This window comes from Hylobates moloch, unplaced genomic scaffold (assembly GCF_009828535.3).
Source record: "Hylobates moloch isolate HMO894 unplaced genomic scaffold, HMol_V3 SCAFFOLD_8, whole genome shotgun sequence".
NCBI classification, from domain to species: Eukaryota; Metazoa; Chordata; class Mammalia; order Primates; family Hylobatidae; genus Hylobates; species Hylobates moloch.
Window position 1 is genome coordinate 20469493 of NW_026652283.1, and position 16984 is coordinate 20486476.

At 33.7% G+C, this 16984-nt stretch overlaps 1 protein-coding gene across 1 annotated transcript in view; it reads right to left on the reverse strand.

Moving 5' to 3' along the window:
• ABCC9 (ATP binding cassette subfamily C member 9) overlaps window positions 1-16984 on the reverse strand; it is a 229938-nt gene that overhangs the window by 110002 nt on the left and 102952 nt on the right. The window contains exons 11-17 of the mRNA XM_058443111.1: window positions 13769-13935; window positions 12500-12742; window positions 9768-9962; window positions 7701-7853; window positions 7038-7193; window positions 4945-5079; window positions 2769-2931 (exon numbers count right to left, since the gene is read on the reverse strand). Coding sequence (XP_058299094.1) covers window positions 2769-2931; window positions 4945-5079; window positions 7038-7193; window positions 7701-7853; window positions 9768-9962; window positions 12500-12742; window positions 13769-13935 — 1212 coding nt within the window. The remainder of the gene's footprint in view (window positions 1-2768; window positions 2932-4944; window positions 5080-7037; window positions 7194-7700; window positions 7854-9767; window positions 9963-12499; window positions 12743-13768; window positions 13936-16984) is intronic.

Genomic DNA, 16984 nt, shown 5'->3' on the forward strand with positions numbered 1-16984 from the left:
CCTTTGAAAACTGGCACAAGACAGGGATGCCGTCTCTCACCACTCCTATTCAACATAGTGTTGGAAGTACTGGCCAGGGCAATCAGGCAGGAGAAAGAAATAAAGGGTATTCAACTAGGAAAAGAGGAAGTCAAATTGTCCCTGTTTGCAGATGACATGATTGTATATTTAGAAAACCCCAATGTCTCAGCCCCAAATCTCCTTCAGCTGATAAGCAACTTCAGCAAAGTCTCAGGATACAAAATCAATGTGCAAAAATACAAACATTCCTATACACCAATAGTAGACAAACAGAGAGCCAAATCATGAGTGAACTCCCATTCACAATTGCTACAAAGAGAATAAAATACCTAGAAATACAACCTACAAGGGATATGAAGGACCTCTTCAAGGAGAACTATAAACCACTGCTCAATGAAATAAAAAAGGACACAAACAAATGGAAGAACATTCCATGTTTATGGATAGGAAGAATCAATATTGTGAAAATGGCCATACTGCCCAAGGTAATTTATAGATTTAATGCCATCCCATCAAGGTACCAATGACTTTCTTCACAGAATTGGAAACAACTACTTTAAAGTCCTTAAGGAACCAAGAAAAGAGCCCACATTGCCAAGACAATCCTAAGCCAAAAGAACAAAGCTGGAGGCATCACGCTACCTGACTTCAAACTATACTACAAGGGTACAGTAACCAAAACAGCATGGTACTGGTACCAAAACAGAGATATAGACCAATGGAACAGAACAGAGCCCTCAGAAATAATACCACACATCTACAACTATCTGTTCTTTGACAAACCTGACAAAAATAAGAAATGGTGAAATGATTCTCTATTTAATAAATGGTGCTGGGAAAACTGGCTAGCCATAAGCAGAAAGCTGAAACTGGATCCCTTCCTTACACCTTATACAAAAATTAATTCAAAATGGATTAAAGACTTAAATGTTAGACCTAAAACCATAAAAACCCTAGGAGAAAACCTAGGCCATACCATTCAGGACATTGGCATGGGCAAGGACTTCATGACTAAAACACCAAAAGCAATGGCAACAAAAGCCAAAATTGACAAATGGGATCTAATTAAACTAAAGAGCTTTTGTACAGCAAAAGAAACTACCATCAAAGTGAACAGGCAACTCACATAATGGGAGAAAATTTTTGAAATCTACTCATCTGACAAACAGCTAATATCCAGAATCTACAAAGAACTCAAACAAATTTACAAGAAAAAAACAACCCCATCAAAAAGTGGGCAAAGGATATGAACAGACACTTCTCAAAAGAAGACATTTATGCAGTCAACAGACACATGAAAAAAATGCTCATCATCACTGGCCATCAGAGAAATGCAAATCAAAACCACAATGAGATACCACTCATACCAGTTAGAATGGCAATCATTAACAAGTCAGGAAACAGGTGCTGGAGGGGATGTGGAGAAATAGGAACACTTTTACACTGTTGGTGGGACTGTAAACTAGTTCAACCATTGTGGAAGACAGTGTGGCGATTCCTCAAGGATCTAGAACTAGAAATACCATTTGACCCAGCCATTCATTACTGGATATATACTCAAAGGATTGTAAATCATGCTGCTATAAAGACACACGCACACGTATGTTTATGGCGGCACTATTCACAATAGCAAAGACTTGGAACCAACCCAAATGTCCAACAAGGATAGACTGCATTAAGAAAATGTGGCACATATACACCATGAAATACTAAGCAGCCATTAAAAAGGATGAGTTCATGTCCTTTGTAGGGACATGGATGAAGCTGGAAACCATCATTCTCGGCAAACTATCGCAGGGACAAAAAGCCAAACACCGCATGTTCTCACTCATAGGTGGGAATTGAACAATGAAAACACTTGGACCCTTCACATCACACACCGGGGCCTGTCCTGGGGTGGGGGTGAGGGGAGGGATAGCATTAGGAGATATACCTAATGTAAATGACGAGTTAATGGGTGCAGCACACCAACATGGCACACGTATACATATGTAACAAACCTGCACGTTGTGCACATGTACCCTAGAACTTAAAGTATAGTAAAAAAAAAAATAAAAGAATGCTATGATTTCTAAGATTTGACATTTTTAGCAATTGAGAGTTACTATATTTTGTAAATGGAAACACCACTACTAAAAACAGAATGCTACAAATAGAGTGATGTCTTTCATTTCCAAAGTCGATATCCTAGAGTGATGCAAAACAATAATAAAAGCGAGATATTTTGTGGCAAAGTTTTCTCGGGGTAAAAGCTGCAGCCACAAGCGCCACCCACAAATATTCTGAGACAAATGGAAAAAGAGTTAAAGGATCTTTGGGGATAAGAAGATCAATCGTAATGTAGCCAAATCAATTTCAGTAAACAAATTTTTACTGAAAACCAACTATTTATCCTAACTGAACTGATATGAGGGTTTTAATTAGTTACTATTATCACCATCTTCATTTTACAGATGAAGAAAACCAACGATTTCAGTTTGTAGAGTAACATGGCCAAGGGCACACTAGTTGTGAGGAATCAAATTCAGGTCTACTTGACTCTAAACCTGTGCTTACTTTGGTCTTTAATTTAAATGTAAATAGATAGCCTCATGTGGCTGGTGGCTATTGGACAGCACGTGTTTAGAAAATAAATAGGTGTCCTTGAAGAACTAGAATGTTTCATTGATCATAATCTAAACTGAATAGACTGTTGGTTATTCTGGTTGCCCTTAAAGTCGCCTGTTCTTAGAGCAACAGCAACTTACTGGAGAGTGATGTATAAAGTGCAAAGGTTTTGAGACTAGATAGTTCTTTCATTCTTGTTTCCTTCACACTTTTGCAGAAAATGTGTTCCCAGGCATACAGTTTTAGAAGTTTGATGCCTTTCAATATTTCATTTGTTTTCTTCAGTCTCTCAGTGGAATAATCCTATAAAACAAAGGAAGAAAAATAATACCAGCTGCATCCAAGTGAATCAGAAAGGCAGAACCATGTAATGGACAGGGATTGAGGAGACCTTATTTCTGACTGGCCCTGCCACTCACTAATTAGGTTGTGAAATTCCCAGGAGAAGCAGTTAAACCCTTTGTGCTTCATGAAATAAAGAGTTTAATGAGATGGTCTCAACATTTCTTTCCACCTAAAAGCATGTATGTCTCTGTTGCTTTGGTTTACATAAAAGCTAAAAACAATTTTCTAAAGTTTCACATGATTTCCTTGAATTATGTCTGCAGATAATATAGACATAAATTTAAATAACTAATAAGGAGACTTATAATGACTCCTAACATCTAACTTAATTTCTTCTGCAGTCAGCTCTATCACTCATACTTAAAAGAAGAAAAATAATAAATTTAAGAAAAGTTAGTGGGCTTCTTATTTGAAAATATGAGGGTACAGTGTTATGTGCATTCATATTGCATCTTCATAATACAGTTATTGAAACTAAGCCTATTATCTTAACTATCAAGAGATTTCCACATACCTCTTTGTAAGTTCTTGGTTAAGGCCTAAGTTAGATTTACTAACAACTTGGAATAATCATAGAGAGATTTGTAGCAGATACAAAAGCTTCATTTTAGCCAGCTGTTTCAGCTTCCTTCATCACCACATGTTATACTAGAATTACTGACAAGGTAATATATGACTAATTAACTATCAAAAGGGGCAGGAGAGTGGTCTAAAGACAGATATGAGAAAGCAAAAGTAGCAAACAGCCTGGTTTTTGTTCAACGTTTTGTCTTTACAGGGTGTCAAATGCCTATCAAATAATTGCTCAATGGGTGAATGAATATGGTATGAATAGCTAAATGAAAGACAGATGTTTGGGAATCATCATATCTCTCCTAAGCTCCCCTTCCACACCTTTCTGTATTTGTGTGCTGGAGTAAAAAGGATAGATGGCTCAGACAGAAATAATGAGTAAACTACCTAAAGCAGCAGAAAAACAAGTGATAAAAACCGCTTGCATGACATGCAACTCGCTTGTCATAGTAGAAACACGAACTTCAGAAACAATCCCGTCAGTGGCAGCATCTTCACATTTTATGCCTGATTTACAGACAGCCTTGCTCATATTTAATCAAACTTTATTAGTAAACATGCTGTCAACAATTTTATTATTTGCAAATAGTTCTCTAAAAGCAGCAAATTTGTGCTCAAATAAAATGATTTCATGGCAAATTGAAGCCAGAAAAGGTCAATAATTGGGCTTTTTCTTGCTTGCCAAGATGACCAGAAATAGATTCAGCAAGAGCAGCTGCCACTGAAACATGTCAATGTGACTCCATATATCCTCACACGGTTTGAGTCTACCCTAGGGAAATATAATTTCAGAAGCAGCAAACTTGACCCTTCACATGTACCTTGATCCATTTCTTGCGTGTCAATAACTGACATTTAATAGCCTCAAAGTATGCTTACCATACATAAACTGTCTCATTATACGTATGCATTTTTTTAGTTTGTTTTTGTTTGGTATAAATTAATTTACTTAATTAAATATTTGTTAAGTATAAACCTTATGAACTACAGTGGAGCTACACTCACTGAAATGTAGTTTCAGTTCTAAAAAGATGTAATAATCATTTTAGAATTAAAATTTATTCTACTTTTAAATAAATTATGAATATTAAAAAAAAAAGAGGATTCTTTAGACAAGTGATCTAAGAAGACTGAAAGCCTTATCACCTCATGGTACTTTGAAACATCAGGAACTGTGATTCTAGTATTTTGAGTCTAAGATCATTAAGTTTTAAATTTCCAATCCACTTTTAAAAATTGTTTTCACAACACGGAAAATATACATTTGCTGCCGAAGAACTGAAGTGAAATATAATTGTTTCCAAATTATCTTGAGTGGTATGTATTAATTTCCTATATTATAAAATTAAAACAGCATTTCTCATTTTTGTAATTAAGTTTGCAAAAGATGTTACTTACAAGTGTACTTTTCTGAGCCTCTGCCAACTTTGTAGCAATAAAGTACTGAATTGGCGCAAGGAGCACAATGACAGCTGCACCAACCAATGCACTTGATCCAAGTAAATTATAGAGCAGAATCACGCCCATTATGATCTAGAGAGAAAAACACATGGAAAAGGGAAAATGAATGGGGGTGTGGGAGCCATTGCATGAAAGGAAATAATTTTTAGTGCAAATGTAGTATGTCTTAATTATTATATTGTTTATTTGGAAGTCAACTGTATTAGGGTTCTCTAGGGGAACAGAATTAACCATCAAGTCAACCCAACTGGGACAGTTGGGTTTTACTCTGATTTATTTGGAGAAGGCTAAGTGCTAGGAATGTATTTTTAGTATGATAATCTGTACAACTGATGTCAAACCAATTTATTGCATGAAGTCGCAAAGTGGTCCCATGATGCTTCCAACCTTTTAAGTAGTCTTCAGATTTTTAAAAGGGCATAAATTTTTTCTTGAAAATGCTATCACCCACCATAAATTTGATATTCTATATTCTCTTGGAATTGTACTAGCTTTTCATGGCTGAGAGGATGAAAAGTAGAGGGCAGCATCATGTGAGTAGAGGATGGTTGTCTGTGGACTAAAGGAATGAGCTGAGCTCCTCACCGTCTTATGACTCCAGACGTCACTAACAGACAAGAAGGCTGACAGTAACTAAAACTGTTAAAAAGCTGAAGTTGGTGCCCTATCTTAATATACTTCTCTTTCCCCAAACCAAGGGCAAAACCATTCAGACCTATCCTCTCTGGTTTGTCACTGTCTTCTTTTTCCTTTAAAACTCAGAATTTACCCCTGCTATCCTATTCTCTCTCTCTCTGATTTATCATGGCTCAAAACATCAATTAATGAACTGTATCCATGCAGTTCAAGTATATAATTTATGCCTATATGCCAATGATAATAGCTTAATAGCAGCTTTCTGGGGCCAATGACACGTTTACTGCCTAGCTAATTAGGTAGTTTGAGATATCCAATAAAAACAAAACATTCCTTAAGGTCACCCATGATGCAGTCATTCAGAGATTTTTGGTGCACTTGAAATTATACCACCTAGGCAGCTACCTAATTCACCTTTATATAAGTACATTTTGATAAAATGAGACAAAGTACATCTCAAATCCTACTTTGTGCCAAGCACTGTGCATAATATACACTTTTATTTGCCTTGGTTTTCTATTAAAAAATGAAAAGGCAAACAATAAGTTAAAAACTAGCATCTTCTTTATTACTTTATGCACTTTAATAAATGTGGAACACAGGGACTTAGATGATAGATTTTTTCAAATAAGATCTAGCACTTAAGCTTCATCTACAGAATGCAAAACTTGAGATAATTAAAAATGTCCAGTTTATACAGAGGAAAAAACTGAGTATATTTCTTTTGCCATTTTTACCCAGTTACGGGAAGAAGAAAACATGTGTCTTTACTAAAATGTTATTTTACATAGGAAATAGCTAAATAGCACTATTTAGCTTTGTCACTGTTCCTACCATTTTATGCAGTTTGACATTTTGCAATATAATAACTATTGAAACTATGGGATTGATTAAAGCAATTGCTCTCATTTAGAAATGCTATGAGAGAGCTTGCCAAAATAAAAGGGGTCAAACTATGGCTCTGTGACTTGTACATGAATCAAGGCAATAATACTAACAACTAATAGTTACTGGCCCAATGCCCAGGAAATGCTGGGCACTAAGCTAGATGTTATAGACATATTAACCTATTTAACCTTGACAATTCCCACAACTTTACGAGAAAGATACTATTATTATTCTCATTTACAGTTAAGAAAACTAGGGCTTTGAGGAGTTAAGCACTTATGTAAATGAGGGATAGGGCAGATATTTGAACCCAAGCAGTATAATTTCAATCTTCTCTTTCTTAACCTATGCTATAATATTTCTGAGTCTCAGCTTCCTTTTCTATAAAAGAGTATAATATTTGCACATTCAAAAACTATACACCTTTTACGGAGCTAAATACATTACTGCTCTTTTTGTTTTATTTCCTCCGCAAACAAAAATCTTACTTATATTGATCTACCTACCTGAACAGGCATAGCCCATAGATTGGGACACAGGAACAAAAACCACATGAGTTGATTAGTTTCAATGGCGACTAAGTTGTTGATCTGCCCCAGAGTCATCTCCCCCATGGATAAGTTAGATGTAGAGAGCCTAAGGATTTTATTATAAATCATGGCCTACCAAAAAAAAAAAAAAGAGTACATAAAGCTCTAAACTTAAAATTGACACTATGATTATTTTCATTGAAAATAAATAACAAACATTTAATTTTTTTTGAGAAAAAAGGAAAGAAAAATTCTATAAGGTCATCTTCTTAAATCAACCACTACAGTTATTTCTGTTTCAGGATAGTTATTTTCAGTCCTCAACAAAATACAGACTTCTTTTTTCTAGTGATATAATAAAAACATGCATTAAACTTTAAGCATAAGCTCTAGAACAAAGAGATAAATAAATGTAAGATTTCAAAATATTTTTCTTAACATTATTTTAAAGTTATTTTTAATTCAGTAGGTTTATTAATTAGCTCTGTTTCTTTCATTAAGTAGATTATGGAAACGTTGTTGTTGTAATACCAAAATGAAAATGGAATGAAAAAACAAAACTGAAGCTACTACTATTCTTATCACTGAATGGTATATAGCATTCTTAGGAAACAAATACTATTCACAGCCTTTACATACCAGCAGAGCTCCACGGAGGTTAATGCCAGTCTCTATGGTTACATAGTAGGAAGCCTGCAAAAATGTCCTTTGCAGAATAAGAGCCAAGAAGAGAAGAACTGCTAGAACGTAAGCGTTTTCAAGAAATTCCTTTGATGAGAGGGTTTCCGAAATCTTGTCCCAAAAGAAAAAAAGTGACATATTAAAACTCGTCTTTTTATAGACCAGGTGTACAGTTTGCATTTATTAAAAGATACATAATATTTAAATATAAAAATTCAATGTATTTATTATACAGCAGTGAAATACAATACAAACCAGGTAACTCCATAAAATCCCTAACTGATTAATGAGTGATGGAAATGCCTAACTGAAGAAAAAAAGGTAAAATTTATTTTTAAAAAATTAGAATGCATTTCCTGCAAAGGTATATCCAACCTTAGTAAAATGGTAAGCAGTAAATAAAAAGACAGGTTAGTTTACACTCTAATTTGGAAGTAGTAGCTATAAAATTGATAGTTGGCCAGCAAGACCAATGGAAGAAATACACAATTTTGGTAGCCTTATTAGTTTAAAATAATTCTACTCAGTTGCCTTTTTCTGATTTTCAGATATCTTAATCTATATTAATAAGATAAATAATAAATTATAAAATAGGTAATTTGGCTATATCACCCATGCAACACTACCAGTAACAAAACATGACTTACAAAATTTTGTTTTAGTAGGAATACAACTGGTTTCAGCATAAGGATATCCAAAATTGATTTTTGTTTGTAGCAATAGCATATGGTAACTTGATTGTTAGAAAAGAAGGAAAGATCACATTTGACTAAGTACATTACATCGGTTTGGTCACTCTTAATTTTCTATGATTTAGACCTAGCAGAATTCTACTTCTGGTCCCTTCCTCTTTTTTTTGTGGGAATATATACAAATGTGCAAGTCCTATTCTTTCTTAGCAAAACATGTGGCTAATATATGCAAGGGAGAAGGATAATGGATAAACTCTGTGGAATTTAGATATCCGTATGTAATTAGGCTAGTAGGGACAAAACATCACCCAAGTGTATTCAGTGGTAAAAATATCTGGTTCATTTCTATTATAATTGAACACTAATGTGTGCAAGGATCTGGGCTAACTATTGTGAACACAAATATGAATGGCTCACCGTAATTGTTTCATAAGCTTACAACGTAGGAAGATAAACATATCTCTAAGTAATAGGCTTCAGTAAGTGCCAACATAAGGTAAAGAGCGTGTTAAAGGACTATCAAGGAGAGTCAAATTCCAACTAGGACAATCAGAAAAAGCTTCACCAAAGAGGCAACATTTAATGTCAGTTCTCATATTGCATAACATTTTAATAGGTGATGGAAAGAGGACAGGAAATGAGATTGAGAGAATAGAAAAGGAAAGTGGATTCATCTGGCGATAGTTTCTATATGTGGAACTACGAAAATCAATACTTGGAAAGAAAGTAGGAAGTTCACAATGCAGTCTTTATTAAAAATAGAAAATAAAAATTATATATTTATGATAGTAAACACGCAGTATTTTAACTATATAGCCCCAATCTAGTAACATAATGTCTAATAAAATATCATAATGTGACTTGCCCTGATCATTGTGAAACAGGGTGGTGGTTTTTATTATATAAGAAAAGAGAAATGTACAATATTAAAAACCACATTGCTAGTATTATTGGTCACAGGCCTCTAAAGAAGTGACTCAGCCACCCGTCATGTATAAAAATTCTTTAAAGAATTCCTATAAAGATTAAATAAAACAATCAATGCGCAATTTCTACACAAAGTTTCTGGCATACCGTAAATGCTTATTAAATGTTTATAGGCTCTGAATCTGAGAAATAATTTTGGTGGCCAGATTCATTCAATGAATAAATACATAAACACGTGATTTTTTTCTAAAAGGAAAATTACTGTTTTCTTTCTTTTAGAAAGCATTCAATTCTCTGAAAAAAAAAAGCCTATTTGAACAACTCATAAAACTGCATTAATAAAAAGTGACAATTACAATGAAATCCGTCAATAATATGTTTCCATTGAAAATCACCAGGAACTTACTCCAGTTGTGTTATTTGTCCCATTCTGGGTTTCATTCACACGCTGAACTATTCCAGAAATACAAAGAGGTCCAGCAAAACCCAGTAAGTCAGCCAGATAGCGGAATGTGCTACTAAGTAGAATTGGTCGCCCAAAAGCTCTGTACATTGCAAGCCATATAGATGGAGTCCGATTTGGATGATCTGCAACTTTTTTCTGAAGGAAAAAGAAAAGAAAAAAAAAAAAACAGATGTAACAAAACAAAACTGCTTAGAGCAGTAACTAATCTCGTGTATGGAAATTCCTTCTTATACTTCAAAAAATATTTTAAGGGTTTAAAAATTGATGTTAATGTGTGCCTTTCAGTATAGCATGCATAATTCTGTATCCTTGCCTTCTATGAAAATAGTAGCTACTGAACGCATTTTAATAAAATAGAGAGAATGAGAAGTAAACAAGACTGTTTTTCTAAGACTCTGTATTATTTTAGTTATCAAAGGATGACACAGGATTCTTAAATCCTAATTTATTTTCAATTTTCTTTGATTCGGAAAATATATATTTGTCATGAGAATTGCCAAATAGCATTGCATAGCAAGCAAAAGAGTAAAGCACAAAGATCAAGGTTATAGGCAGACTGGTCAAGATTTTTGGAGTTAGTACATCACCACAGGTTTGCCTATCCAATAATTACAAACTAAACAAAACAGATTATCCCAACTTCAAGTTGTTTCTCCTCCACGGTATTTCTTATCTCCCTGAATGGTAGTCAATACTTTAACAAATTATGGTAGACTTGTGTTTCCTATTCCTCAAAGAAATGCAAAATGAAGAACAGCATTTATACTTAAGTCAACTCATGGCTTCACACAGCTACAGTTGTTTGCTGTAAATAAAATTTTAAGACCTGAGCAATCATCATAATTAAAACTTAGGAAGGAGGTAGATAAAGTTTTTTCATTGTGACAAGGAAGTCAACTCACTGGAATAGAGCTCAATTATGTTCCCTATGCAACCCCCTGTTAAAATAAATAATTTGTTTTCCAAAGTTTATGTAGACATTAACACACCAAGTTCAAGCTAATCTCTGTTGTAAAGAGAACTCAGAAGAATTAAGCTATGCTTAGGCTAGACTGCAAACATCTTTACTTTAGCAGTTTTAAAAATTTTTATGCAATACTTTTCCCAGAGGTGAAACCAGAGAAATGACTCAGATTCATTTCTTGTAACCTTTTCCTGCCATTTAATTTCATAACACATATTTCTGACACAAAACAGAGATTATTTTCATCATTTACCATAAATGCTTCGTTGATCTTGATTTAGAACAGCCAAAAACTCGTTAGCTGTTTTACCATACTTTATTTCCTTCCAGTGTTGTTGAGAATCCTAATATTTTAAATGATGATGATATTTGTAGATGACGGCAATAGAAAACACATCTACCACTGTGGGTAGCATGCATGACTATTTAGAATGATAAAAGACAAAATGAAAATATCCAAAGACTCTCACCTTTAAATTTTTTAAAACAATAATGAATAGTTAGGAAAAGTGCCAGAAGAAGCCAATTTTGGCAGCCATATAGGATGATACATGGAAGAGGCAGACAATGCCCTTTTATTTAATTTAGTCTCTCATTTTGAACTATAGAAGCTAAATTTTAGTCAGTAATTAATGTAAGGCTTTTAATTTCTCAAAAGTGATTATTAGTTGGTATCTATTTTACCTCTTTATATAACAAACGTATTATGCTTGTGAAAAGACAATAACAAAAATTTCATGAGTTATTAATATTACATGGTAATGGATTAGTTATACATGATCATTGAACTTAATTCTTACTTTCCACTTGGTGACATATCCCAGAGAAAAGATAGTACTCACTCTATCCTTCCTCATGTATTAATGGAGCAACTAATATAAGTACACTTCATTGGCTCTTCCAGTCTTCCAGGCCCAATTAACATGATTCAAAAGTACAGAAGACAGATGAAGGAAATCTGCTCTTCCTTAACCATAGATATGATTTAAGCTTTGTGTCTTTTTTTTTTTTGAGACAGAGTTTCACTCTTGTTGCCCAGGCTGGCGTGCAATGGTGCAATCTCAGCTCACCACAACCTTTGCCTCCCGGATTCAAGCAATTCTCCTGCCTCAGCCTCCCGAGTAGCTAGGATTACAGGCATGCGCCACCATGCCTGGCTAATTTTTGTATTTTTAGTAGAGACGGGGTTTCTCCATGTTGGTCAGGCTGGTCTCAAACTCCTGACCTCAGGTGACCCACCCGCCTCGGCCTCCCAAAGTGCTGGGATTACAGGCATGAGCCACTGTGCCTGGCCTAAGCTCTGTGTTTATATATATATATATGTGTGTGTATATATATGTGTGTGTGTATATATGTGTGTGTATATATATACGTGTGTATATATATGTGTGTGTATATATATGTGTGTGTATATATATACGTGTGTATATGTGTGTGTCTATATATACGTGTGTATATATGTGTATATGTGTATATATGTGTATATATGTATATATGTGTGTATATATGTGTATGTATGTGTGTGTGTGTGTGTGTGTGTGTGTGTGTGTATAGATATATATATTTTTTTTGAGACAGAGTCTCACTCTGTCGCCCAGGCGGGAGTGCAGTGGCCCAATCTCAGCTCACTGCAAGCTCCGCCTACCGGGTTCATGCCAACAGTACCATTCTCTGTAATTAAGCACATGGAAGACAGATGCTAAATTACCTTTTGTTCTTCATATGCATCTTTCAGGCAAACATAATTTGTTACTGCTCTCATTGCTATTGGCAATTTTCCAATTGCCTTCAGATCAATAGGCTTTTTATGAGCAGATATAATAAGTGTGTTCATCCACCAGTATGTTGCTTTTGACAGCAAATTCACAAATGGTTGAAGAAATCTCACTCCCAGATCCTGGAGGTCTTCAGGAGGCTTTACTTTCTGAGGATTCATGAAGAATACATATCTCTGTGGCAAGAAAAATTCCACAGTATAACAATTAGTCCAATTATTTTCCACATATTAAAAATAAAATTTCAACGTTTTCTACATTTTCATTTCAGGTGACCAAAATTTATATTTTAATGCCTCCTTCCATCCCTTTCTGAAATATTCTTCGAGATATTTCCTTCTGTTGTGACTAGATTAACTAGTTAATGCCAGAATTTTGCATTCAATCCTCTTGGGGTCAATTCTAAAAGATCACTTAACCTTTTAAAAGATAGTTTTTACTAAGAGTCAATGTTTCATGATATCCTATGATAGGGTCAACCAAATGAAAGTTTTTACATTGTTTAGATTTTAAAATGTATTATCAACACCATTATTGAGCCTCTTGATCTATGATTTCCTGATGTTAACTGACTACTCTCCACATTCATTGCAGCATATATCTTTCTACACACAGATCAAGTTCAAAGTTCTCTGATAAAAAATGAATACTGGAAAATCTATCTCTAGTATCTCACACAACATAACTGACAGTATTAAGTGGTGGAAAGTACAATTTATTTGCAATTACAAACCAGGTATGTGTCTTGACCATATTACTTTGGATATATAGCCAAAGCTATCTCTACATGTTTCTTCATCGGTGAAATGAGCAAACTGGATTAGATTATTTTCTTTTCAGTTTTAAATTTCTGAGAATGCAGTATTTTGCTTAACCCAGGTGTGCTTTGAGACCAATCATGGATGATTGAACTTTCTCCTAAAAACAATTTCTTCTGTAATATAAACTGAGCATAATATCTGACACATAGCAGGCATTTGATCAATCAATATTTGTGAATGAATAAATAGTTTCTAGGGTCACACTGAGATTTCTGAAACATTAATGGCCTGAATTTAGTGATTAGCTCAACTTTAGATTTATATATATAAATCAAATACATGTGTTCATCCTTGTAAATACTAATGATTTCTGGCTAACTATAATCTTTCATATTGGGGTCTTGAATCCAAGTAACTAAACAAAAGCCATTAGCTACCTACCCTGACTCGAATGACGTTGATCTCCACAGCCATCAAGAGCCCATTCAAGATGACCATCATGCCTGTGATGCAGAAACGCAGGTTTGATATGTCCAAGCCTGACTGACAGTACTTAACCAGTTTTATTGTTTTTGTAATAAAGGCCATTACCCAATACAGGAATAGGGCTGAAAAGAAAAAGACAAAAAGAGAAAGATGCAATCTTTTCTTAAACATCACTAGCATTTGAATGTAATTATGATGCTTTTTAATAACAAAGGCAATTTTATATACTATATTTCCCCATGGTTTTACTTGGTAAGAAAACAATGTATATGATTTAGTGTACTTCTGGAGTTTTGAGTTGAAGGAGTAATAACTTGAAAATGTTGAGTGCTTCCATCCTGACCATATATGATAGATGGGAAGATGTAAAGAGATATATAATAGGATAAACTAGACTCTTCAAAATGTATGTGTAAGTCTATAAATTTTAAAAAGTAGCTTTATCTTCTGGTCTTGTTTTCAAAGAGCCTTAATTATATGAATAATTCACAAGTTGGTATCTGTATAACCTACTTCATAGGTGTGTTGCAAACCCAAGGATATGTCTCATGGTATTACCCTGGAATTATCATGGAATTCATGTATCTATGTAACTGAGTTTCTGCCTTACAGGTTCTTATTCAAGTAGTAAGTGACTTTTCTTAGTCAAGTGGTCTAAAACACCACACCCATTCACATAGCACAAAGAACAGTGATCTTATAGAGCGAACTGAGACGTCAAGTACTAGGATCAGAAAGGCGAGGATTACGCTGCCACAGAACTACAACCAGCATTTTGCAGCCAATATGAGATAGAAGCAGAGACTTTCCTAGAAATATTTTGGCAAGGATACAATCTACTTTGAACTTTGAATAAATGTCAGTACAAATGAATATGGTCTAAGAAAGAAGAAATCTAAGACACACATAAGATAATCCAGGTTGGACAACATTTATCAGAACCAGAAAAGTTGAGTGATCAGTTCATTAGTGAAAAATACTGAACATTGGCACATGAACTCAATGTATATCTTGTTTTAGCGTAAATGTAGAGTCAGAACGGATTCACTAAAAAAAAAAAAAAAAACAGACCAAATTATATGCTATCTAAAGAGATTCACCTTAAGTATTAGAAAGAGTAGCTTAAAAGTAAGTAGATGGGAAAGATATACAATGAAAACAATTAAGCATAAGAAACTTGCAGTGGCTATATTAATATCAAATAAAGCCGACTTCAAGACAATTATTATCAGAAATAAAAAAGACTTTTAATAGTAATAAAAGGGTCCAGTTTTTAGAAAGATACATTAAAAAATAGACATATGATCAATGAAGATTTAGAAGATGTATTAGAACACTATCAAATACCTCGTACTATTTGATATTTATAAAACTATTTGAGATTTGGTACTCTAAAAATACTTCTAACATTTTCAGATTGTACCTTCGTATTAACTGAATATGGTACTGGTATAGATTATATGTTTAGTCAGAAAACAAAGAGAAATGAATTTGAAATAACAGAAATCATATAGAGTATGTTTTCTGACCACAATAAAATTATTAAATTTAAAAAATCAAGAACGGTCAGACTATTGATTTTCTATTGCTACTTATAACAAACTATAACAAACTGAGCAGCTTAAAACTGCACACATCTATTATCTCACAGTTCCTAGGATTCAGGACTTTGAGACAGGGTCAATTGGGTTCTCTATTTCAGGTTCTCACGAGGCTGGGTTCTCTGCTCCAGGTTCTCACCAGGTTCTAGGTATTGACTGGGTCTGCTGGCTCAGTAAAGACTCTACTGATATGAGACCATCCTCCATGCCATACTCTATTGGCTAGAACCCAAGCACAGGTCCTACTCACACTCAAGGCAAGAGAGTCATAAAGGGCAGGAACATCAGACACAGAGATAAGGAAGTAACTTTTGATCTTTTCATGCAGTAAGATATCTAAAAGCTTCAAAATATTTGGAAATTAAACAACACATTACTAATAATCCACATGTTAAAGAAGAAATCACTAAAGAAGTCAGATAATATTAAAATACATTAACTATAATAAAAATACTACATATTTAAAATTCAAGAATTACAACTAAAATAAGACTCAGAGGAAAATTTACAGCTTTAGATATTTATTTTACAATATAAGGTTCAAAACTGCATAGCTACCTTTAAAGCTCAGGAAAGAATAAAAAAGGACCAAAAAAAAAAAAAAAGATGAAAACAATAGAGATGAGTAGAAAGCAATAAAATAGAAAAATGAACAATTGATAAAATGGACAAACTCAATAATGCCATTCTTTGAAAAGACTAATAAAATTGATAAGTCCCTAGCTAGACAGTTCAAGAAAAGAAGAACACAAAAACCAATACTAGGAATGAAAGAGGCACTATCCCTACATACCCAACATACTTTAAAAGGAGAATCAGGAAATATCTTGAATAACATTATGACCATATATCCAAAAATTTACATGAAATGGAAAATTACTTAAAAATGTACCTTATCAAAACTAACATAAAAAGAAGTAGATACTCTGAAAAGTCTATATAGTCACTAAGGAAATTAGACAATATATTTACTAAATTATAATAAAATTTAGACCTAAAAGTTTACTAGATATAAAAAAGTATTAGACATAACACTCTGTCTAATACAGAAATAAATTTATAATTTTAAATCCTCCCTTAGCCCAAATTCCAGGTCCAGATGACTTCACTAGTGATTTCTATTCAACATTTAAGAAAAAGATAAAATTAACCTTATTCAAAGTCTTTCAGAAAAATAGAGAGAAAACACTTTCCAGCTCATTTTATGAAGGCAGTTTAATGCAGCATGTATCAGCCTGAAAAAGGGAATTACAAGAAAATAACAGATGAATATCCTGCATTACATAGACGTAAAAAGCCTTAAATAAAATCTAGTGATATCAAGCATGCATAATATATTATGCTATGCGTCGTTCTTCTCAGAAATGCATTGTTACTTTATCTGAAAAACAGATCAATGCAATTTAACATACTAACAGAAATACAATTTTCCTAATGGATACAGGAAAAAAACTTTAATAAAATTCAACACCCATTCAAGACTTTAATAACACCCTAAGTTTTAAATAAAAGAAAACTTACTAGGCAAATAAAGATCTGCTATGAAAAACCTATAACTAACATTACAATT